Consider the following 24,206-nt stretch of genomic DNA (forward strand, 5'->3'; position numbering starts at 1 on the left):
CTCGTGCCCAGGCTAGATCACGCTACTAAAAACACCTAAGAATATTCACAAACTTGAGACTACTCTTGTCAAATTTTCCTTTTTGAAAATGCATGTAGTGCTCATTTTCAAATACGATAAAAAAGAAACTGAGAATAAATAGATGAAATGGACATCTCAAGTATGTAATATCTCAACCTCCTTTCATATCTGCTAATAAATCTCAGTAGTTAGTTCTTAGTTGGTTGTTCCAACTTCAAATTCATCTAAAAGTCTAAAGAAGCCACCCCATTTACACAAATTAATGCAGTAAATTAGCCACACCAATTAATTTTCCTTTCTAAAGTACAGTATCTTACACACACACACCTCTTTTTCTAGCTCCCATCCGTTTGATTTCGTCATATTCATTCATTGCAACTTACAAGCTGACTTATTTAGTTGAGAAAACATTAAATTCCTCGATGATGTGTCACTTTTATAGGAAGCATATTTTTCACTGTTTTTAGACCATAACAAATTTCTTACTAACTTTATCATATTATAAATACAAGATCCTTCACTTTTATTCTCTTCATCTATATCAAGATAATTTCTTTCAGTTTTTCTCTTTTGTAATCTTTTAAGATTCTGTATCTGTAATATTCAAATGGAGCTTCATATTCTACCAATCCTCACCTTTCTTTCTGTAAGTTTAATACACTATTTTTCTCAACTCCATTTTAATTTATAATTTATGGGACTTTAAATAGGTAACCACATCTAGATTTAAATAAAATGAACAAGTGGGGGGATTTTGTAGTAAATGCCAACTTTAGCTTGGTCTTTCTAAGTTACGCGTCAAAGTTGAGATTATTTTGAACTAATGTAAAGTTGGGATTATTTTACGAAGATTGGTGTAAGTTAAGAAAATAGTTTTTTCCCTTCTAGGTGATCTAATCTCTCTATACATATCTTTTTGTTTTTCAGGTTGCTCTTGTGGTTTGTCAGGCAGCTTTACCACCTGAAATTTATTGGAAGAAAATGTTGCCAAATACTGACATGCCAAAAGCTGTCAAGATTTCATTGCCTAAGCCTGGTATTGGTTCTTCAACATTATATATTCCTGGAAAGAGTTGTATTTTCTTATTTATTTTGATTTATAGCCGTCCGTTTTCTAAAGATCTCCCTATTGGTGTTTTGTGTGTTCTCTATGCATTCTCATGAAAATTAATACTATCTTCTATAGTAAAATAAATTTAAAAATCATAAAATATTAATATTAGTATAAAAATATCATTGATAAGAATCGAACAAAACCTCACAAATTTATACTCCATCCGTTTCATATTAATCTACACACTTTGACATTTTACACTATTCACAAATTGCACTTTGACCCTCGTTTGTGATTTATACGTGAATAAAAACATAGTCATGTGGGATCTTGTTAGATACGTATTAGTATGTATTTTATTGATATTTACTTTTTATAATTTTTACAAATACAAAACTAAAGATATATGTCCTCAAAGTTTTACATTAGCATGCGTAAAAAGTGTAAGTGTGTAGATTAAAATGAAACGGAGGGAGTATATTTCAACCATGTATACACTTAAAACACTTGAATAGTAATCTCTGAAGATTATTAATTAAAGAAGAGAGGGAGTGTGTAGTACTTCTTTATAATAGAGTATAGTACTTTTATGTTCGATTAATTGAAATTAAATAGTAACTTCCTGTAAAAAAAATAAAGAAATTATTAGTAACTTATATTTTCGGATCAATAATATGATTTTTTCCTACGTTTTGCCCCTATTAAAAATCTATATGGCATCCTTTGTAGACCACAATCTCGATGATCCCCTGTCATTATATGTTCATTGATAAATACTTTGGAGGAGTATTTTATGCATTCTAATCTCGTAGTAGGGTTTAAAACATGTTTAATTAGTTTAAGGAGAAAGCTATATGCAGCCCTAAGGGTTGTATATAAGAAGCTAAAAATGGAAATAAGTTGCATTGATTGATCATTTATTACATCGATTGATGCAAAAAAAACTCATAAATTCACAACTTATTTGTATTTTAAAAAGTACATTTATATCTTATATGCAACTCTAAAAGCTGTATATAACATAACCCTTAGTTTAAACTTCTTGTTTTAAAGCTGCGACAGATCCATAAGTTTTAAAAAAAATATATTAGCGAACGAAAAATACTTAACTGGTGAGAATTTTATCTCATGACATCAAGGATAGGGGTACACGAATCCCACCATGTGAGTGGCACTTAAGAGCACTCCCAATGGTGATGGGTTTGATCACCAAAATTTCCTACTTACTCATGTTTTGATCATTTCATGATCAAATGTATCACCTCCACCCCACTCATGAACAAAAAAACCATCAAACTTCACTTTATCTCTCCTACTTTTCACTACCCCACCTCAACTTTTTCTCTCCTATTTCTCTTTCCTACTTCAATAAATAATATAATTTACATATTAAAAATAAATATGAATCATCTTATGATTACTTAAAATTATAATAATTAATTACCAAAATTAATTATCATTATTGGGTTATTAGTAAAATAAAAATTTATTAGAAAATATGATTTTTTTCCCTCTTTTTAGGTGAGAAGGAGAAGGTAAAAAATTATAGAGAAAAATGATGTATAAATATTTTTAGAGAGAAAGGTGAGGAGGAGAAGTGTTTTTTTTTTTTGTTCTGAAATATATCAATATGGGTATCATTTTATAGAGGGGAAAAAAATATGAATTTTGGTATATTTTTTTTTTTTTTTGAAATACAAATTTTCTGGGAAATTCCGTGGAAATTTCCACGAAATTTCCCAAAAAGAACACAGCAGCAGCCACGTGGCAGCTTGCCACTGGCTGGTGTGTGTGACTAGGCTGATTTTGTCTTCCATTCACACATTTCATTTGCTGATGGATTTGTTCACATGGTGATGGATGACAAAACATGTCATTTGGTGATAGGTTTTCTATCACCAATGGGATGCATGTTTTTTTTGTTCAACCCAAATTTTCTGATTTTGGTGATGAGTTATGTCACCATTGGGAGTGCTCTAAAAGAGGATTCAATCAAATACATCATTGAGAATTAATAAATACCGTGTAAATTAATTCAATTGAAAACCACAGTTGTCAAGTGTCAACTGACCAATTCAAAACGGCGGATTTCGGGCTTGGACGAGTTTGCTAGGTAATTTAGTGGGCCGGGTTTTCTGCGGGCCTTGCTTAAAAATTGAGTGGGTTCAAATTTGTTTTTAGTAGAGGAGAGAGAAACGAGAAATAGAAATATGTTGATGCAGTGCTCTCTATATGGGCCGAATACATCTTCGGTCTTCCTCTGTATTGAAGTGCAAGGAAGCAATTATAGAGTAGTTATAACAAAATTCACCTTATTTTGTTGGCATGGATTAGGGCTACAAGTTGAGTTTATTTTGATATTTTATTGAGAGAAGAATCACTTAAACTTATCCTGTACCTTTCTTGTAAAAGAAACTTGAAATAGTTCCACATTTGCAATTGTTACATCTATCATTACAAAAATTTGACTATTAATATATTTAATTATTAAATAATAAAATTTATAAACAAAATTGATATTTTGATAATATAAACACAAATTATTAAAATAAGTGGTCTATTTTTAACATAAAATTAGACAAATTCAAGCCTATATTTTTCTAACAAACCCATTAAACTCACAAAATTTTCTTTAGAGGAATATAAACCAACCTTTTCTTTCAAAACTACTCCCTCTGTTCTAATTTTTTTTTCCTATTTTCACTTTTCATGTTTGTCGATGTAGGTTTTGTATGATTAACATCTTTAATTACTTATTAGAAAAAATTAGTAAAATCTGATATTCGTATGACTTTTGATATAATTTAATAAAAGCAATATTTATTTTGCATATTAATTTTTTCCAATTTTATATTATAATATGCAGAATATATGGAAGACAAAAGCACATCAGTAAACGTTGGAAAAGGTGGGGTCCATGTCATAACTGGTGGAGCCAAGCGAGGTGGAGGGACCAATGTACAAGTTGGGCCTCACAAAGGGGTCAATGTAAACACAGGAAAGCCCAATGGAGGCCACACAAATGTCAATGTTGGCCCAAAAAGTGGGGTTGGAGTACACACAGGGAAGCCCGGAGGAGGTCACACAGATGTTCATGTCGGCCCAAAAGGGGGAGTAGGAGTATCTACTGGGAAACCAGGAAAAGGAGGAGCCCATGTAGGTGTTGGGAAAGGAGGAGTTGTAGTTAGAGCAGGGCCCAAAAAGAAGCCTGTTTTTGTTGGAGTACATCCTGGCCCAAATCCTTTTGGGTACAATTATGCAGCTTCTGAGGCCCAACTTAATGATGATCCAACTCGTGCTTTATTTTTTCTAGAAAAAGACATGAAAACTGGAAACTCAATGAACTTGCACTTCACTTCAACCATAAATGCAGCCACTTTTCTCCCAAGAGAGGTTGCAAAATCGCTAGATTTTTCTTCTGATAAAATCTCGGCGATTTTGAAAGAGTTTTCGATTACGCCGAATTCCGAAGAAGCCAAGATGATTGAGGAAACAATCAAAGAATGTGAGGCTAAAGGCATCCAAGGCGAGCAAAAGCATTGTGCAACTTCTTTAGAATCTATGATTGATTACGCAAAAAACACCCTAGGAAAGAATGTTAAAGCCATGTCTACAGAGGCTAAAAACATCGACGACAAGGTCCAAAAGTACACAATTACAAACGTACAAAAGGTGGACAAAGACAATAAAATCGCGGTATGTCATAAGCAAAAGTATGCGTACGCTGTGTTTTATTGTCACAAAGCCAAGGCTACGTCCGCATATATGGTGTCTTTGATGGGTGTAGATGGATCAAAGGGTAAAGCAATGGCTGTTTGTCACAAAGATACAAGTGCTTGGAACCCAAAACACTTGGCTTTCCAAGTTCTTAATGTGAAGCCTGGAGATGTTCCTATATGCCATTTCTTGCCTGAGGATCACATCGTATGGGTTTCCAATTAGAATTATGGTGTGAGATAGTAGTTTTATGTTCTTGGTGTGGTTTAAGGAGTCTTAATACTTGTGTTGTTCTCTCTTGTGTTTGTTCTGTTTTTATTTTGCCTGTACTATAAGTATCTTACATGCATGTTTATAATGTATGGTTGATAATCAGTTGTTATAAGAAATACATATATCATAGTCATATATCATTGTTATTATATGGAAAGTTTGTTAAAAAAATACTTCATCCGCTTTAAAATGAATGTACTCACTTGCTTTTTTAGAGTTAAATTTTACAAACTTTGACAACAAATTTCTATTAGTATATAATTAATAACATGGTCATGTGAGATCTTGCTAAATTCATGTCAATGTGTAGTTTTAAAATATATATATTTTTTAATAATTTTTATTAATACGTAATTAAAGATATTCATGGTCAAAATTATACTCAAGTGTTGCAAACATCTTTGCTACTAGAGCAAATTCTCATTGTAGTCAATTCCTTCCTTTTGATGATTCCCAACGCATACTAGTCTCGCTTTTAATCTTAGCAATTTTCCTTCCTCATCTTTCTTTTCAATATAAACCCACTTGCTCCCAAGTGCTCTCTTCCCTTCCGGAAGCTTCTCCAAGGTCCACGTACCTTGATCTTATAAGGCCTTAATCTCGAATGCCATAGCATTTCGCCACCCTTCATATCTCATTGCTTCTCGAAAAGTTCTCGAAATTCGAGCCCGTGTTACTGCAGCAATCAATTTCTATGTTTCGAGGAAAAACAATCATAATTAACAAAATAGGTTATAGGATAAAAAGTACCTGGGAAGAATGATTCCACGGATGACAACAATGGAACTTTATCCGAATAGTATGTGTGACACAATCACGAACTTTTGTCGAAGGATACTCCCACGCTTCCCAAGACCCACTTCTTCCTCACCCGAAGCACTCCTCTCAACCTCCTTGGACCCACTTAAGTATTGTGGTTCTCGCTCACCCGCTGCTAGTGGTGCAGGACACAAAATATACGCTCATGAAATTTAATATCACGGGACACAAAAAACTCACATGTCTCCAAATCAAACAATTACCACCCCTTCTTTCCGAACGGGTAACCAACAAAGATCCATTTTCTAATCCGAGACTCAAATTTATCTCCTTTACTTCTTTGATTATGTGCATAGTACAAACATCCAAACACACGAGCAGGCTCATAAGACGGAATTTTACCGAACAACATCTCGTACGGGGTCTTGTTTTCAAGCAGAGGACTTGGAGTACAAGTAATCAAATAACATGCCGTCAAAGCACACTCTCTCCAAAATTTAATAGGTAATCTATCTTGAAATCTCAAAGCGCATGCCACATTCAAAATATGTTAATGTTTTCTCTCCACTTTCCCATTTTGTTGAGGAGTACCAACACAAGATGACTAAAAAATAATCCCATTTTTGACAAAGTAATCCCTAAGATGATTAAACTCGGTACCATTATCAGTTCGAACCACCTTTATGTCTCTATTTCATTGACGTTTTATTAAAGCAATAAAATTGAGAAAATAAAATTCAACTTCGGTCTTATTGCTAATCAAATAAATCCAAACGCCCCTAGAATAATCATCTACTATTATCAAAAACAAATTAAATTTGCACCACAAGACGAGGCTACCTTGTAAGGCCCCACAAGTCAATATGAGCTAAATGAAACAAATTACTAGCTTTATTTTCGCTAATAGAAAAACTATCTCTAGATTGTTTTGCCCGAGGGAAAACATCACACACATTATTATTCTTCCTAATTAAGTTACTCACAGGCGGAAGTAACTTTAGAACTTTCTTCGACGGATGACCCATGCATTGATGCCAAAGATCATGAATAGGCTCAATTATCTTTTTATATATGGAAATAATGTATACGTAAATATATTTATTCTAAAAATTATATAATAAAAAGTTATTAGTTTTATTGTCAAAGAATAAACTGAAAAATTAAATTTTTTAAAAAATAAATATAAAGAAGACAAGTAAACTAAAGATTATATATAATAGTAACAGATCGGTCCAAACTCGACACGATCACATCTCAGTTCATCAAGTTTCGAGATCGGCTCAAGTTTCATAAAATTAAACAAACACAAGCTGAACTAGTAAGAGTTCCGACTCGGTTTGATCGATAAGTACCCATATTCCTCTACATTCTTTTTGTTGCACTATTTACCTTTTCACATTCTCGAACACACTTATTTGACCATCATGATATCTAAATTCATAAAATTATAAGTTATAAATAGTTGGTTTTTGAAAATATATATGTATTTAGATCAATAGAATAATATACGACCTTACTATGCTTTTTCTTGTGTAACGGTGAAAAAATATTATGAAAATTGATTGATCAATAATAGTTAAATGTCAAATGGTGCAAAATAAAAGTATAGATAAAAGAAGAAGTATGAGAAATCAGGATGATCATATACTAATTAGTGAAGTGTACGTATCTAATTTGGTGAAATTAGTTACTATTTATGACAAAGTTTTTGAGGATAAGTGAGAAAGTTGATGGTAGAGAGTAATTAGTGACATTTTTACTTAATCATTAATGGCCATGCTCAAAAGTTTCCCCTAAAAGGTCCCTTACTCCCTTTTCCATGTCCCTAAATAGTTCCCTCAAAAAATTTCACTTTTTTCCTCTGATTCATTTAAGAGTGATGTGTTGTCAGAGTTACATTGGACATGCATATAGAAACCACATATGTGTATTAGCTCTCCTCTTTTCTTGCTTCTATATGTTTTCTTTCTTCTATATGTTTTCTTTCTTCACATTCATTTATTATTAGTAACCTTAAAATTAACTCACGATGACGCGTAAACAATGCACAAAAAAATTGATTATCTTACTAACTTTCGGATTATAAATACAATATCCTTCACTTCTATTCTCTTCATCTATTGAAAGACAGCTTAATTTGATTTACTACCATCATTATTCTTTTGGAAAATTTAAAGGTTATAATATTCAGATGGAGGTTCAAACTATAACAAGCCTCACCTTTCTTTTTGTAAGTTCAATACACTACTATTTTTTTTACTCGTTCTTGCACCTTGTTGAAGCTATGATGTATAGCGCACACCACATGTGCGTGTCCCACATTGATTAAATAAGAGAGATGAGTTCACTTTATAATGCAAAGGGGTTATATGGTTTTAAGGTGGAACCTCCTTTGTGTTGTGAAGTGGACTCTCTCTCCTTGTGATGGGTGCAGCCCAGGCCCATATTTAACACACCTTTTTATATATGGGTACCCACTTTTGCATATAAATATGCAAATTAACTTTAGGCGGTCTTTTAAAAGTTGGGATTATTTTAATATTAATGTGAAGTTAAAACTTATTTTGAAAATTAAGATAGATATATAGTATTATAAATTTTCTCTTAAATTTTTCTTTCTATGTGAGTGACAAAGAATTATCTTTCTTTGTCAGATTGCTGTAATTGTTGGTCAGGCAGCTCTACCACCTGAAATTTATTGGAAGAGAATGTTGCCAGATGTTGACATGCCACCGGCTGTCATGAATTCATTGCCTACGCCTGGTATTAGTTCTTTAATAGTATACATATCTTGGAAATTTTTTTTGCTTTGCCTTTCTTGATTCTTAATGCACAATTGCACATTACATCATACTGTTGAAAAAAAAAAATTAACGATAAACTTAATGTTAATTTAATTGAGGACAATTACATAGAACAAATAATGAAAAATTAGAAGTAAAATATAAAAAATGCAAAAATACGTATATAATATATAATATATTATATATATATATATATATTATTATATATTATTATATAATATATATTATATATATATATATATATATATATGCTATAGAATAACCTAAATAATAATCATATAGAGTGGTTACTTGAATAAAGGTATTATATAAAATGGTTATTTGAAAAAACTCAACTTTATAAGATGCTTTTGTAGTTGTTGTGTAAGAGCGAGGCCAACTTAGTTTAGTTTCTTTGGTTGTTTTTTAGCATTAGGATGTAATTCTATTTTAATTTGATGTGTATTTTCCTGATGTCAAAAAAAAACTTTATAAGATGGTTAAAGTCGAAAAATTCTAATTTTTAATATGTATGAATTCCTTCTTGTCCTTTTTCCAATTATAAATTATTAAATGGATAGAAGACCAAAGCAGTGGCAGATTATTGTTGGGGCGGGTGGGGGCTTGGCCCCCAAAACTGTATAAGATAAATTAAGTAGATTGTAATATATGTTATAAAACAAAGTGCGGCACAATGGCTTTGAAAGCAAGGTGTAAAAGGAAGTTTGAGTCCTAGAGGTTGCAAGTTCAAACCTTGCATCAACACATTTGGACTTTTTTTGTTTTTCTTCATTTTAAATGCTTCTCTTTTTTTCTTTTTTTTTTCTTTTCCTTCTTTCTTTTGTAGTCCTTTTTTCTTCTCCCCATTTATCTTTGGCTTATATCAATTTGCCTAATTTAGATTAATTTACTATCTTTTATTATTCTTCTCTAAAAAACTTTCTAATTTATTTAACGATAATATTACTTCTTATTTCCTCAATCTCATTCCTAACAATCATAAAATATAAGTTTATCTCTTTTTTTTTGTGACTTAAAGCAATTTAGTAATTTATTTAATTTTTTGTTACTGGAGTAATTTATTTAGTTGCTGATAAACTATACCTTCAATTTTTTTTAAAAATTACTCAATTTCTTGAATATTTCATAATGGAAAAACAAATAAATTGAAACAATTTCTTAAAAATTGCACCTTTGAGGTTTTGATTTATTACATTAGCTACAAGTTCTTTGTAGTCATTAATAATTGTATATTAATAATATTTTGATGTGTATTAGTGTTTTTATTCATCATTTAAAATTTTACACTAAAACTTTAATTTTATCAACTCGGCCCCTGTTAAATAGTAAGTCAAGATCCGCCATTGGACCAAAGCACACCTGTAAACATAGGGCAAGATTATGTGGACTATGCCAATGCTAGGGAAGCCCAAGAAGCAGCTGGAATAGGCCACACACATGTTCATGTTAACCCAGTACAAGGCGTTGGAGTACACTCTAGGAGGGCTGGAAGAGGGCACACCGACGTCGACGTCAATGCATTAAACGGAGTTGGGGTAGACACTGCAAAAGAAGGTAAAGGAGGAGCTAAGGTAGGAGTTAATATGATGAAAGGAGTTGAAGTTAATGCAGGTACAAAACAGAAGCCAGTTTATGTACATGTACATCCTGGATTTAATCCATTCGACTACAGATACCCGCATAAAGGCCAAGCTCAAAATAATGATCCAGGTCGTTCTTTGTTTTTCTTAGAGAAAGACATGAAACCTAGACATTTAATGAGTTTGCACTTCACTAAAACTACTAATGCAGCAACATTTTTGCCAAGAGATGTTGCGAAATCTTTACCTTTTTCATCTAGTAAACTATCGGCGATTCTTAAGGAGTTTTTGGTTGAACCAAATACTGAGGAAGCTAAGGTTATTGAAGAAACAATTAAAGGGTGCGAGGAGAAGGGGATTCAAGGGGAGGAAAAGTATTGCACAACTTCTTTAGAGTCCTTGATTGATTACGTGAAAAATACCCTTGGAAAGAATGTTAAAGCTATGTCAACGGATGCTAGAAATGTCGATGATAAGGTCCAAAAGTACACGATTTCATCAATGGGAAAGGTGGCCGATGATAATCAGGCCATAGTGTGCCACAAACAGAGATATGCGTATGCTGTGTTCTATTGCCATAAGAGTAAGGGCACATCTGCGTATATGGTGTCGTTGATGAGTGGAAGTGGATCAACGTTTAAGACAATGGCGATTTGTCATAGAGATACAAGTGCTTGGAACCCAAAACATTTGGCATTCCAAGTTCTCAATGTAAAGCCTGGAAGTGCTCCTATTTGCCACTTTTTGCCTGAGGATCACATTGTGTGGGTTTCCAAATAGATTTATATTTTTGGAGTGATTTTATTTTCTTGGTGTTGGTTGAAGTCCTAAAGAGTAAAGAGTTGTACTCTTGTGTTGCAATCTTTTGAATACTTTTCTTTGAACTATATGTATAACACATACCGAGATATAATGTATGGTTCAATAACCAGTTGTTATGGAAACTTGTTTCTTACATTATAATGTGTCGATCTTTTGTATACTTTTCTTTGAACCATCGATTTATATCGATATTGGCTTAGTTTTTGGCATTATGCCTTCAACCGGGGTTCAATTCCCATTATGAGCACTTTGAGAATAGGGATCTTCCTTATTCTCAAAGTGTCTAGCCCGTTAATTCGAACAAGGGTTTTCGATTCGTTAAGGCAATTCATCTTACTAATTTGAAAAAAAATTGTTGTCCATATATGACTAGAAAAAGGGAAAAAAAATGTAAACAAAATCAACTACAAATTAAATAGTTTAAGTTTTTTTTTTTGAAAGAGAAATTTCATTAATTGAAAGCCAAACGATATCTACAATAGATATTAAAGAAAAACAAGATACAATTAAACAAGGTCAAATCAAATTCGGCTTTGAAGAAACTACAATGAATCAGATCGTGCAATACAGCGCATCCCCCTTGTATTTGCTAAATCAAACAGCTATTGATGAAGAAGTTTATCATTCTGACATAATTTTGGAAGAGCATTCTTGATCGAGCCATGTTAACCGCATTCTAGATTCCAATTGCAATACCTCCATGTTGAGTCTCGAACTTCAACCACTGAGAATAATTTCTCGTACCTAATTAAAATAAAGAAACCCTACTCACAACTCCCATAGGGGTGAAGGAGACTCCACAACAGAAACTAAAAACCCCATAACAGGATTTGAAGAAATCTCATAAAGACATACTAATTTATTCAACAAAATAAGAGAAGGATTTAAAAACTGGAAATAAAAGGGGAAAAGGGGCTTACCATGGATGAAATCATCCATGACAACCCCTAAATTGTTGAAGAAAGGGTAAGGGAGGCTAGAATTTTAGAGAAAGAAAGAGAGAGAGAGAGCGCCGCTCTATTGAATAACTTTGGAATCTCTAATTAAATAGTTTAAGTTACTAGCTCACAAAAAGCTTCAATATTAAGGTATTATATAACAATAAACTAAAGAATGGAACTAGCTCACAAAAATATTCATAACAAATGTATAATGTTTCCTCCGTTTCTTTTTAATCTATATTCTTTCTTTTTTGGTCTGTTTCTTTTACACACTGGTACTTTTTCTATTCTTGGTAACATGTCGCATCTACTTTCTCATCTTTGTCCACTCGTTTCATCCACTTTTTTATATTCTAACTCACTTTTTAGTTTCTCTATCTTACTATTCAGTTTCTCTCTCATCTTTTCAATTTACCTATCATATTTTTGTACCTCCTCCTTGATTCTCCCCCAAAGTGAAGTGAGTAAACTTAAAAGAAACGCTAGGAGGAAGTAGTATTTAGTAAGTGCTTCATCTGTTTCAAAATACTTGACAGTTGATACATTTCTCTCGACACGCTTATTGATGTATATTTTAAGCCATTAATAACTCTAATTATCTTTAAGTAAAAATTATAAAAAGTTGATATTATAAAATATTATGTCAAGACAAGTCTGACAAAATTCCACATGGCTATATTATGCCTTACATAAAATTCACAAAACACAGTCAAAGGAGAGTTTGGAATAGTGAAAAAGTCAAACTGTGTCAAGTATTTTGAAACGGATAAAGTATTTGACAGACAAATATGACAATTTTAGCTCACAATAAGATTCAATTTAAGGTATTTTTTGACCAAAAGTCTTGAACACTAACTATAACAAGCGGGATGTATTGGCCTAGTGGTTTCATGTTGTGAACGATATATAGGTCACACACAGGTTCGAATCCTCCTCATCTTCTTTGTATTTTGTACTGCTTTCATGACTCATATGAATATTAAAAAAACTATAACAAGCAAGGAGGTTTATAAAATAATACTGGCGAGAAATTATAAAGAAAGACTTCAGTCTAAGGTAAATTCTTAAAGAATATACTAGACGACAGATAAACAAGAAGCTAAAATAGCTTCTGACAAGTTGATAATGTTAATGGTAGTTAATCGCGAACAAGTCCATTTTAGCTTATGAGAATTGATAAGAGTTTTGTCTCTCCTCGATCTCGTAGATCACATGCTGTGCTAACAATTTTATTGTCCCGTACATGAAACTATTAATTTAGTATAACGAGCAAATTTAAGGAAGTATTTATATACACTCTATTTCATAATTTCGATCTCTAGAAATTTATGTAAGCAATTAGCTACTTCAACGCAGTTCGTGTAGGTTTTCCTTGAACCCCATATATATATATATATATATATTGGGCATATGCGAATTGTTTCATATTAAAGAAAAAGGGAGAGAAAATATCATAATCTAAGATAGAGTAACTAGTCAACTATTGTCAATTAGTTTTAGTATGAAACTTCCTTTGGGCTTGTATGTGGACCGAACCGAACCTTTCAGGTAAGTACAATGTATACTTTTCAATCGGGATTAAATTAGAAAATTACATTAAAAAAAATCAAGACAAAGAGTTTGTTCTGGATGTTAATTAGTTATAGTTCCGTTAAATAGTAATTCATGTTCTTTAAAATTGGTTTATTTGTTATATAGAAGAGATTGATCACATTTAAGACACAACAACATTTTTAACGTTAAACTTTAGGCCTCATTAAAAAAAATTCTTAACTAGAAAAATAGGACGTAACTACCATCCCCAATATGAAATATTCTTTTTTTTTAAGGAAGTATCCAAAAACATTAATTTCAATCATCAAAGTCATACGATAATTATAATCGATATTCAGTAACAATATAAACAAATCTAACAAAACTTAATTAAATACTTATGTGAAGAAACTATAAATCCAAAAGGTTGACACTTCGGGACATTCTTGAATCGTTTTCTCAATATAAGAATCTTATAAGGGTGGAAACGCCGCTCAATCATAAATTTGTATAGTAACTGTGGAGACTACGGCTATGTTTGGCAACACTAGCTGAATTGAAGCTAAAATTGATAAGGTGGCTGAAATTGTTAACGTGTTGAAGCTGATAAGTTAGCTAATTGCATAACATGTTGGGTAAAATTATTTATGACTGTAACTGAAATATCTTTTTAGGCTTAAAAAGATAAAAAGAAAATAAAAAAAATTCTGCACCTGATCTCAGACGCTGTATATTACTCTAACTCAATTTCAGTCAAATTTTGGACTTAAATTTTATTTAAGTTCCGCCACCAAACACCACTAATCATATAAGGTGACTTAAAATTGTAGCACCTTATCATTTAAGTCACCTGAAATGCTTACCCAAACAAAACCTACAGTATAGGAATTGATAACTATTATATATTGCAGAAGCACATAACAAATTGTCAATAAACATCTAACACTCATCCTTTGAATGACCTCATACATTAAAACTATAGAAAAAGAGAAAATCCACCAATAAATGGGACATTATCTTATATATACGTACACATGTATACATATAGATTAATAATACCTTGTATTTTTTTGTTTTCCCACTTTATTTTTGGAAATATATCATTTTTTTTTGTTCTTACTTTTTCCCTCACAACAACTACCCATGTACCTTCATATGGTCCATTTTTATTTACATTTGCTCATTGGGTTTTTCCCAAAAGCAAATGGGAAGAACAAATAAATATAGAGGTAGTGCTAAATACCTAAATATAAGCTTGTCTAAATGTTTATTTGGCCCACTGAGAATTTCATGCATTGACCTTGTAAGTTGTTATCAAAATACAGTTATTTGATATCAAATATATTAGTTAAATTTGTACTAAGTTTGATAATTGGTACCAAATTTTTAAGTTGATACCAAGTTATTATTTGGTATCGAAATATATAGTCGATAAATTTGGTATTAGATTGTAATTTGACATCAACTTAATTGTATTTTGGTGATATGGTACCAAATAGAGTTAAATTCCAACAATGCTACGCTGATAATTACACAATGTGCATTTAGTTTAGTACCAATATGGAATACAGTCAAGTTGGTAACAAAATAGATTTTGGTACCAATTCATAAGTTGATACCAAAGTACAATTTGGTACTATATAGAGTTAAGTTGATATCAACATTGTAAATTATTATTACCAATTTAACTATATTTGATACCAACTTGAATGTATATTGATACCAACTTACTCTCCGACTAGTGAAATTATGGGCATATCCTTATTTAATTGGAGTCTAAAAACTCCAATAAATTGTCATCAACACTATTTCCCTAAACATAAACAAGACTTTGGACATCATCATTAGAAATGGTAAATAGAAGCCCCTATATGAAGTACAAGGCTAGAGTGTCTTTAGAGGAAGAGAAGCGACTTCTTTCTATTCGCTTCAAGTCCCACATGAATATATTTATAATAACTACTTGTAATATTATTGGAATATTGGCACACTAAATGCTAAGTAGATTAGTTAGTTAGATGGTTAGAATATAGAAGCTAGGGTGGCATCCATAATAATGATGACATTGAAGTATATAGAATTATCAAGCAGATTATTCCACCTGAGCAAGGTCGTTTTAAAGAGTGTGCAAAAAGTCCAACCGTATTGAGCGCCAACTTGAAAGGCCCTCAAAATTTTATATTCTCATACTTTCTTATGAAAATTGCTTATTTTTTCTTTATTGCGTGACAAAAAAAAATACATTTTAAAATATTTGCTTGTGTATGTACAACCTATTAATTTTAATGATATAAGCGTCTCATTTTCATTTTTAGAATAGGACTCCTAAAATTTTAAAGATTGCCTTACACATAAGCCAATTAACAATAGGTAGATCCTTGAATGACTTCGTATTTTTGTAGAGGCCCGTTGATCAATATTACTAACAGTAATCTCAAACACAATGTCTACCTAATAGTATTTAGTCCAGTCGCAAGACTCTTACCTCAGTTTTTAAAGGTTATAGGTTTAATTCTTATCGAATATGATATTTTTTGAGGGTTAAAAACGAGCTTAAGATTTTAGATAATCACGCTGATGTTTTGTCCACTATATTAGGCCTCATGATAATAATAATAATAAAAATAAAATAGTTTTATATATTATTAATAAAGTACGATTAATGTTCCCTTCATCGTAGTTATATCATTTTACTTTTTTTTTGGCGGGGGTGGCAAACTCTTCACTTAACTAGAGTACAGCGTAGTCTTCAAGTTGTAGTTTTATGATTAAAATAAGTCTCACCCTAGCGAATGTACGGATGTACCCCCAACAACTCCTATAAATAGTGTTAGTAGAAAGCAGTACTACACTACTACTCACAACTCACAAGTCACAACGCTTCCTTATATCCTACCTACTAGGCTACTACTACTACACCCTAAATTCTAATAATAATAATAATAAATATAGCAGTTGCTTCAAATAAGGTTCTAAATATGGCAAAGCTCATCGTGATCCTCTTTTCTTTATTCTCTTCGGTAAGTCCTCTCTATGCCTCACATGCATTTCTTCCTTGTTGGTTCATCGACAAGGAAAATATCCATTTAAATTTTAAGTACCATATGTCAATTGACCTTTACTTTGATCTACTTGGTATAGAGTCTAAATTAAGTCCAACATCAATTGTTAAGTTACTTCTTATTTTTTATAATCGCTCATTGATTCTTTTTTATTTTAATATACTATGTATATGACAAATTTAGTGGTAAACACGATTATTAACTATACAAGAGTGAGGTTGAGATGGTGGATTAGTGGCCCTCATATCCCCGAGGTCTAGAGATCGAACCTTTTGATACTTATTTGAGGATTTCCTCTTATAGGCAAGTGAGTCCCCTTCGTCTGGAAAAAAAAAAAAAAAACTACGTACACAAGAGTACTAAAAGCTATCAGATTAAGGATGCCTATACATAAGCTTTCTATATATTCTTTACTACTTTAGACTTTCTTCGTTTCTTAAAGATCGTTCCACTTTCACTTTTTAGCATATTAATACAAAACTTTGAACATTCGTATCTCTACTTATGCAATCGATTATTTTTTTTATAAAAAACACATACTTAAACACATTTTAAGACGAATCTAACAAGATCACACATGACTATATATTTTCTTTCTTACTTATAAATCACAAGTGATAATCAAAGTTAAATTTGTGAATACTGAAAAATATTAAAAGGCTCTTTCAAAAACGGAGCGAATACATAACAAGAATATAACAAAAATCATTTACTAGTCCTCCTGTAGTAGATTCGTCATAAATTTCTTTCTTTTAAGAAATATACTTTTTATTTGTACGTATATTGCAAGTCATATTTTAAAGCTTCGTCGTTCCATTTTTTGCCAAAAACATGGGTCCATGGGTGGAATTTGAGCAGATATGGCCTGAAATCATTGGAAATTGGAAGGGAATTTTATCTTACAACCGGGTGTATCATGTTCATAGTACATTTAAAGCTATTTTTTAACTCATTGGTCATTTAAAATCTCCAAATAAGTATAATCACATAATAGATAAACTTCAAATGAGCAAAAACTAACTGGATCCCACCAAATCTATTGGATCTAAAAAATGTGGATTCAGACTCTAAAAAATGGGGTGAGTCTAACATGGTCTAAGACAGATTCAGAACTGCTATTATCCCTACTTAAAAAAGATAAGGTTAGTGGATCCTTGTATAGTTATACCAGTAAAAAAAAAGTATAAATTTATACTTCCTTTGTTTTTTAATTGCACTATTTTTTTTTCACGTTTGTCGAAATATTTCTTTAAACGTCAATATCTATAATTGCTTAGGTAAAAATTATACTTCTCTTACACACATCTGTAATTTCCAGTTTTCATTCAATTAATTTCCACTTTTTGCTCTTCTCTTAAAGACATTTGTAAGCACTTTCAATGAGAATCGTGAAATTTGGGAATGTTTTTATTTTTCTACAGCTTGCATTGGTGAGACTGGGTAGCTCTGCATCAATTTCTCCAGAAGCTTACTGGAAGAATAAGCTGCCGAACACTCCTATGCCTAAAACTATCGAGGAGTTATTGACCCCAGCTGGTTGATTTCTAATGCTCAAATCTCATATACAATTTTAACTTCGACTCTATTTGTCAACACATTTAAGTCACTTTAGATGAATAGGTATTAAAAGTTTAAGTCACCTAAAATTAATACATTTTGTTTTTGCCTTTTTTTTTTCCAAGCTAACATATTTCATGAATAAAGATAAAAGCGAATACTAATAATTCGTGAATATTGAATAGGGTGCGCCGTGCTATTCTATTCCAATTTTTGTTATTATTTATTTATTTATTTAACGGGTATTTCAATAAGGCATTAACAAAAAATAGTTGTTTAACTCCTGTGATTATTCTCCTAACTTATTTTATTTGTCAAACAAAATAATTTCTTATTTGGAATTGATAGTTTGTCACAAATAGAGTTCATATCTTGGGAGTTGGATAATGACTTGCAAAGTGAGTAGTGTGCTTAGATATAATATTATGTTACTTTTACTTTCCTTCTCTCTTTTGAGGCCTAGCTATTACACAACTTTTGCTACCAATTACCAAACCCCACCCCGGCACTCTCACGGACCATTATTGCCCCCGTGAGCATAAAATATGTACGGTTCAGGTAGAAGATGGAAAGACTTACCACACCCATTTTTACGTCCATCTTATTGATAATTAGTATCTTCTTTATGTTCAAATTAGATTATCATGGATAACACTTAGAATTGTGGGTTTTGCTTTCTCTTGATGGGGTAAAAGAAACAACATAAAATTAAAAAGGAAGCTAAATTAGGTTCTTGTATATGGTAATTAGGCTACTAACGAAACATAAATTCCGATATGGACCCTTTTTTTTTTTTTTTATCTCCAACGTACATAGAAATAAATCCCTTTTTCTTTTATGTTTAAGTTCGAATATATTCCGTAATAAGTAATCCATTTCTTTGAATATAACGCAGGAGGTGAACCAAGTGATACACCACTTAAAGGACTTCAACCAAGTGCGAAAGAATCATTAGCCAGCATCAACGGCTACAATGGATTGTTATCTTACAGTAAAGCCTCTTTGAGAAGTCTCAATGGTTACATAGGACTTTTATCCTACAACAAAAAACAGTCGTTAGCTTCCTCTAATCCCAACTACTTATCTTATGATAAGCAAGGATTAGATTCAAATAATCCCAACTATCTATCTTACGATAAACAAGGTCTAAACTCCGAAAATCCAAACTATTTATCTTACAATAATAACAAGCAAGGATTAGAATCTACCAACGGTTACATTGGATTGTTATCTTACAACAAAAAGGGATTAGAATCTACTAACGGCTATAATGGATTGTTATCTTACAACAAAAAAGGATTAGAATCTACTAATGGTTATAATGGGTTGTTATCTTACAATAAGAAACAATTAACATCTACGAGTGGTGGCTATGGTAGTTTGTTATCTTACCAAAAAAAACATGCTGATCATGCCAAAGAATCGTTCCATGCAACCAAAGATCAAGTTTTCTTTGTGGAGAAAAGCCTCAACCTAGGAACAAAGATGACCTTACACTTCCAAAAGAGCGTGAAAAAAGGTTTCTTCCTACCTCGCGAAGTTTCAAATAAAATCCCATTTTCATCTAAAAAAGTACAAGAAACACTCCAAATTCTTTCCTTAGACCCTAAATCAAACGAAGCTTATGTTCTCTCAAAGAGGATTGAGTTATGTGAGGAGCCTACAGTCGAAGGAGTCGAGAAGAAATGTGTAACTTCGCTCGAATCCATGGTAGACTATGTAATCTCCAAGATTGGTACAAATGTAAAAGCACTTACAACTGAAGTAGACAAAGATCACTCAATGATGGAGTATACAATCAAAGGGATGAAAAATCTAGTGAAAAATGATCATGAGACTGTAGTTTGCCATAAGATGGGGTACCCTTACGCCGTGTTTTTCTGCCATAGGACGAAGACAATAAGGTCTTACATGGTTTCTTTAGTAGGGAAAGATGGTACCAAGATAGAGGCAATTGCAGCATGTCATAAGGAAACTAATGAATTCTTAGACAATTACGCGAAAAATGTTCTTAAAGTTGTGCCAGGAAGTACCCGTATCTGCCATTTCCCAGCTGCTAAGGATACCATTATATGGGTTCCCAAGTAAAGGAATTTGAGCTTGTTGATAGCTTTCTTAATTTGTTGCTTTACATTATACTACCCTTTGTTTAATTAGTTTGTTGAAATAAGTTACGAATTTCGGACCTTATTGTCTTAAATTTGTCCTCTTCACCAGTTTATGTATTTGTTTGCATAAATATGTAGCTTCACCAGCTTATTGAGAGTAAATGATAATGGATGCAAGTTATGCAATTTATGCTAATTGGTTGTGCAACCAAATAGCTAGGTTTCAGTCTTATATTTTCGTTATTTCTAGCTGTATCTTTTTGGTTTGCTTGAGATGGATTGGAAGCAAAAGAGACGTTGATACAAGGGGCCAGGGGGATATGAGGATATCGGCCTATATAGCACATAGCAGAGCAAAAGTAGCTTTGTATGAACTCAGTAATGACTTCTTAATAATATCTTCCCGGATATTTTTGATAAAGTACAAGTTGCTTTTTATTTAGTATTTACCATACATTAATAAAGTTAGCAGCTAAATGTAGCACTAGCTAGTTTCTCATATAGACACCAGTCTACCATCTAAATGGTTCGTACCATTCAACACAATGAACAAAACAATATATCCTTAATTAACAAACTAAGCAAAAGAACAACACAAAGATGAACATAAGAGGAAATATTTGATGAATAACCACTCAACTTAATTAACAGACAAAGAAAACACAATGAACAAAAAAAAAGCAATAAACAAACTAAGAAACATAAAAATAAAGGTTAACAAAGGAGAATCGTCGAGATTGATGTTCATTGGAGAATAGTTGATGTACATTAGTTTCACATGTTCATTGGAGAAGAATTGATGTATATTAGTTTCACGCGTTTTATGCTTTTTGGGTTGTATTTTGGCACGTGTCTACCATTAAAATGGTAGACACGAGTCCATGATCTACCAATTGAGTTTCTCCAAAGTTTCATCCTATGAAATTACTCCTTACCTCACTCTAGAGGTGATCATTTTGGCCCGGCCCGCGGGCTCGGCCCGGTCCGGCGTGTTTGTTGGCCGGGTTTTGGGCAGAATTTTTTGGCCCGCGGGCCGGGCCCGGCCCGGTCGTATTTTTTTTGGCTTTGGACAAGCCAAAAATGACTTTTTAGTTTATTTTTCGTCCCGACCCATTTTAGCCCGTAAAAGCCCGCTAATTTATGCCCGAAATAGCGGGTTTTGGACACAAAAATTCGGCCCAATTTAGGCCCAACCAATGGACAAAATTTTTTTGACCACGGCCCGGCCCATGATCACCTCTACCTCACTCACTCCTCATTCTCCACATCACTACAATCTTTCTTTCCAAAAGTTCATTTTATAGTAGAAATTTGCTTACTGAAAAACTTTGAGGACCCTTAAGCTCATCTATGGTATAAAATAAATCCCAATTTTCAAAAAAAAATTTGCTCACTGAAAACTCGAGACATGAAATTTGGTCATCTAAGCCGTGGATAAATTTCTATCTTTTTTCCTTCAAATAGGGTCAAACACACGTCCAAACCATGGTACAAAACCTTTTACTCGTTTGCTAAATGCCGCCCTATTTTTTCCAGCTCAAGTATTTATACAAAGCGTTAGTAGGAAAAAATAGGACGGCATTTAGCAAAACTCACCTTTTATGGACCCCCTATCATGGTTTGGACATCTTTTGTAGGCCTCTGACCTTTTTTAAGAAAAAGTAACTCATCCGGCATCGAATTTTTCACACAATGTTGACTTTTCTCGGAAACGTTGAGTTAATTCCGACAATGAGTCACTAATAAGGTATTTAGAAAAACCCGCCCCGAAAATCCGATGACCAGCATTATAAAGTCGGGTCAAAATGTTGTTTCTTAAAATTTTATTGGGAAAAAATTCTAAAATTCGGGTCGGGAATGGACCGCATGAGAACACTTGACGAGTATTCGGTAAGAAATTCTTATAAAAAATTCAGAAGAAATTATAAATCAAGATAAACAAACCAAAAATAAGCCAGGTGCCAGAAAATGTAGATCCATTGATCAACCCAATTACCCAATAAAGCACTCAACAAGATACCAAAAGCATTTTTACAAATAGTATAATACAACTCATAGCAACCACGCACAAGTACTAGCATCACAATTTAACAACAAACTTGAATTTTCACTAATATTTAAAGAGAATTTGACCTCAAAAGAATTAATATAGTTAAAATGGAAAATGAGTCCATTACCTCAATGAGTTCCCAAGCACAAAAAATCTCCAACCAAATGTACCTCTATGGTAGACTAGTTTGAAAAATATAAGGTGACGGTTGAAATTATTCAAAGTTGAACAAAAGTGAAAATTAATTAAGAATATCATAATAGTTCAATTTAATTTATTCTTGTTAATTTTCCCTTTAACATATTACATGCATGATGAATGATGTTAAACCACAACCACTCTAATAACATAATATGTTAAGAACTCTATCATAATGATGTTAAACCACAACCACTCTAATAACATAATATGTTAAGAACTCTATATATGATGTAGGACTCTATATATGATAAGTATTTATCATATATAGACTTTATAAATGTTATACTTATCATTTATAAAGTCTTACATCGCATATAGAATTCCGAACATAATAGTATCACTTTCGTCACAAAACATATTAAACCAAGACTTGGACAGACTATGCCTCCACGGCTCCACCTACTCTACGTCGGGCATTGCTAGACTCGCTACCCAGTAGTCGATAACGACGTGTTGAAAACCCCTCAAAAAAAAAAAATCACATGATAAAAAAAAACTTGAATATAAGCAATTTTCATTTGATATAGTAAATTTTTATTTAATATAATCAGTTTTTGTATAATATAATCACTTTTTATATAGTCTGTTTTTGTATATAACATAGTCAATTTTTTGATATAGTCAATTTTCATACCTTATAGTTTTTTTTTTCTACGATAGTGAGTTTTTGTGTGATAAAGACAGTTTGGGTGTACAAATAAATTATTGTGAACCCGATCCACCCAAAATGTTTTACAATTAGTTTAGCGTCTTGCTATTCCTCTCCCTGTATTTTGTTAGCATCACCCTGTATTTTATGAGCAATGATAAAACACTAACAGGTAATGGTCTTATAGCTTGGCCACTAACAAGGACCTTTTAGCAAAAAAGAATTGGTGGCGGGTTTAACGGAAAACTCGTTATTTAATATATTTTTTTTCAAAGATTACAGATTTACTTTTTGACAATAAATATGATTTCACACACATAAAAATGGGTTGATTTACAAATATATGCGTCTTAAACACATCAACTGTTGGAGGGGGGGGGGGGGCTGACGGATCACGCTAATCGATGCAATTTTTACATTATCAGAGATTACGGTTGTACTTTTTGACAAAAAATAAGATTTAACACACAAACATAGGTTGATTGTAAAGGTAACAATTGTCTCAAACACATAAATACAGGTCGGTTTATAAATAACAACTAGTTATTAGGCCCGGGCTATGCCCCGGGTAAGAAAATTTTCATTTATTAATATTGTACTTTGATATAATAGCACTAAATATTACTTGGTCTAGTGGTTAAAACTTTAGTACATGAACTTGAGGTCACGGGATCAAAACCTATACTATGCAATTTCTAATTTTTTTTATTGTACATGGATTACATGATCTAAAACTCCCTAGGGAGAGCGCCACGTGGCACCATTCCTGGTTTACGCACGCCTTTTAATATATTAGTATAGATTGCCTTAAATATATAAACAATGGTTCTTGTAATTAACTAATTACACATTTTCGGAGAAAAAAGTTCGCAAAAACATACCTTGAGGATCAAGTTGCTTCTTTGCATCAATAAATTTACTCCAATTTGGGTATTTCTTAGAATCTTAGGCACACCTAAAAATGCCAAGTTTCTGTTTTTAGTCAATGTGGCTTAGCTCCGCCTTACTTGAAGAATGTCATTTGCTCAATTTCTTCAAGCACATCTTGATTTTTTTTTGATAAGTCAAGCACATC

The 24,206-nt window shown here is 32.3% G+C and overlaps 3 protein-coding genes across 3 annotated transcripts; all 3 read left to right on the forward strand.

Moving 5' to 3' along the window:
* Positions 1-510: 510 nt before the first annotated feature.
* Positions 511-5,216, forward strand: LOC104884754 (BURP domain protein RD22). The gene is made up of 3 exons (XM_048639173.2): positions 511-667; positions 949-1,057; positions 3,942-5,216. Exons 1-3 carry the CDS (start codon positions 629-631, stop codon positions 5,015-5,017), a joined length of 1,224 nt encoding a protein of 407 aa, XP_048495130.1. The 5' UTR covers positions 511-628; the 3' UTR covers positions 5,018-5,216.
* Positions 5,217-8,015: 2,799 nt separating this feature from the next.
* LOC104884743 (BURP domain protein RD22) lies at positions 8,016-10,988 on the forward strand. Its single transcript, XM_057393022.1, has 3 exons — positions 8,016-8,021; positions 8,479-8,593; positions 10,084-10,988. Exons 1-3 carry the CDS (start codon positions 8,016-8,018, stop codon positions 10,986-10,988), a joined length of 1,026 nt encoding a protein of 341 aa, XP_057249005.1.
* A 5,384-nt stretch (positions 10,989-16,372) lies between these two features.
* On the forward strand, positions 16,373-20,463 carry LOC104884735 (BURP domain-containing protein 2). The gene is made up of 3 exons (XM_010669424.4): positions 16,373-16,524; positions 17,988-18,102; positions 19,019-20,463. Exons 1-3 carry the CDS (start codon positions 16,483-16,485, stop codon positions 20,209-20,211), a joined length of 1,350 nt encoding a protein of 449 aa, XP_010667726.1. The 5' UTR covers positions 16,373-16,482; the 3' UTR covers positions 20,212-20,463.
* The last annotated feature ends 3,743 nt before the right edge of the window (positions 20,464-24,206 follow it).

Source organism: Beta vulgaris, chromosome 2, assembly GCF_026745355.1.
Source record: "Beta vulgaris subsp. vulgaris cultivar EL10 chromosome 2, EL10.2, whole genome shotgun sequence".
Classification (NCBI taxonomy): Eukaryota; Viridiplantae; Streptophyta; class Magnoliopsida; order Caryophyllales; family Amaranthaceae; genus Beta; species Beta vulgaris.

What these genes read in the sequence shown, in the direction of transcription:
- LOC104884743 (XM_057393022.1), top strand. An exon ending in ATTGCCTACGCCTGGTATTA is followed by an intron (nt 8,594 to 10,083) that starts GTTCTTTAATAG and finishes ATGTTAACCCAG; the next exon opens with TACAAGGCGTTGGAGTACAC.
- LOC104884754 (XM_048639173.2), top strand. Translation starts at nt 629, where the DNA reads ATGGAGCTTCATATTCTACCAATCCTCACCTTTCTTTCT. An exon ending in CAATCCTCACCTTTCTTTCT is followed by an intron (nt 668 to 948) that starts GTAAGTTTAATA and finishes TTTGTTTTTCAG; the next exon opens with GTTGCTCTTGTGGTTTGTCA. An exon ending in GATTTCATTGCCTAAGCCTG is followed by an intron (nt 1,058 to 3,941) that starts GTATTGGTTCTT and finishes TATAATATGCAG; the next exon opens with AATATATGGAAGACAAAAGC.
- LOC104884735 (XM_010669424.4), top strand. Translation starts at nt 16,483, where the DNA reads ATGGCAAAGCTCATCGTGATCCTCTTTTCTTTATTCTCTTCG. An exon ending in TCTTTTCTTTATTCTCTTCG is followed by an intron (nt 16,525 to 17,987) that starts GTAAGTCCTCTC and finishes ATTTTTCTACAG; the next exon opens with CTTGCATTGGTGAGACTGGG. An exon ending in GGAGTTATTGACCCCAGCTG is followed by an intron (nt 18,103 to 19,018) that starts GTTGATTTCTAA and finishes AATATAACGCAG; the next exon opens with GAGGTGAACCAAGTGATACA.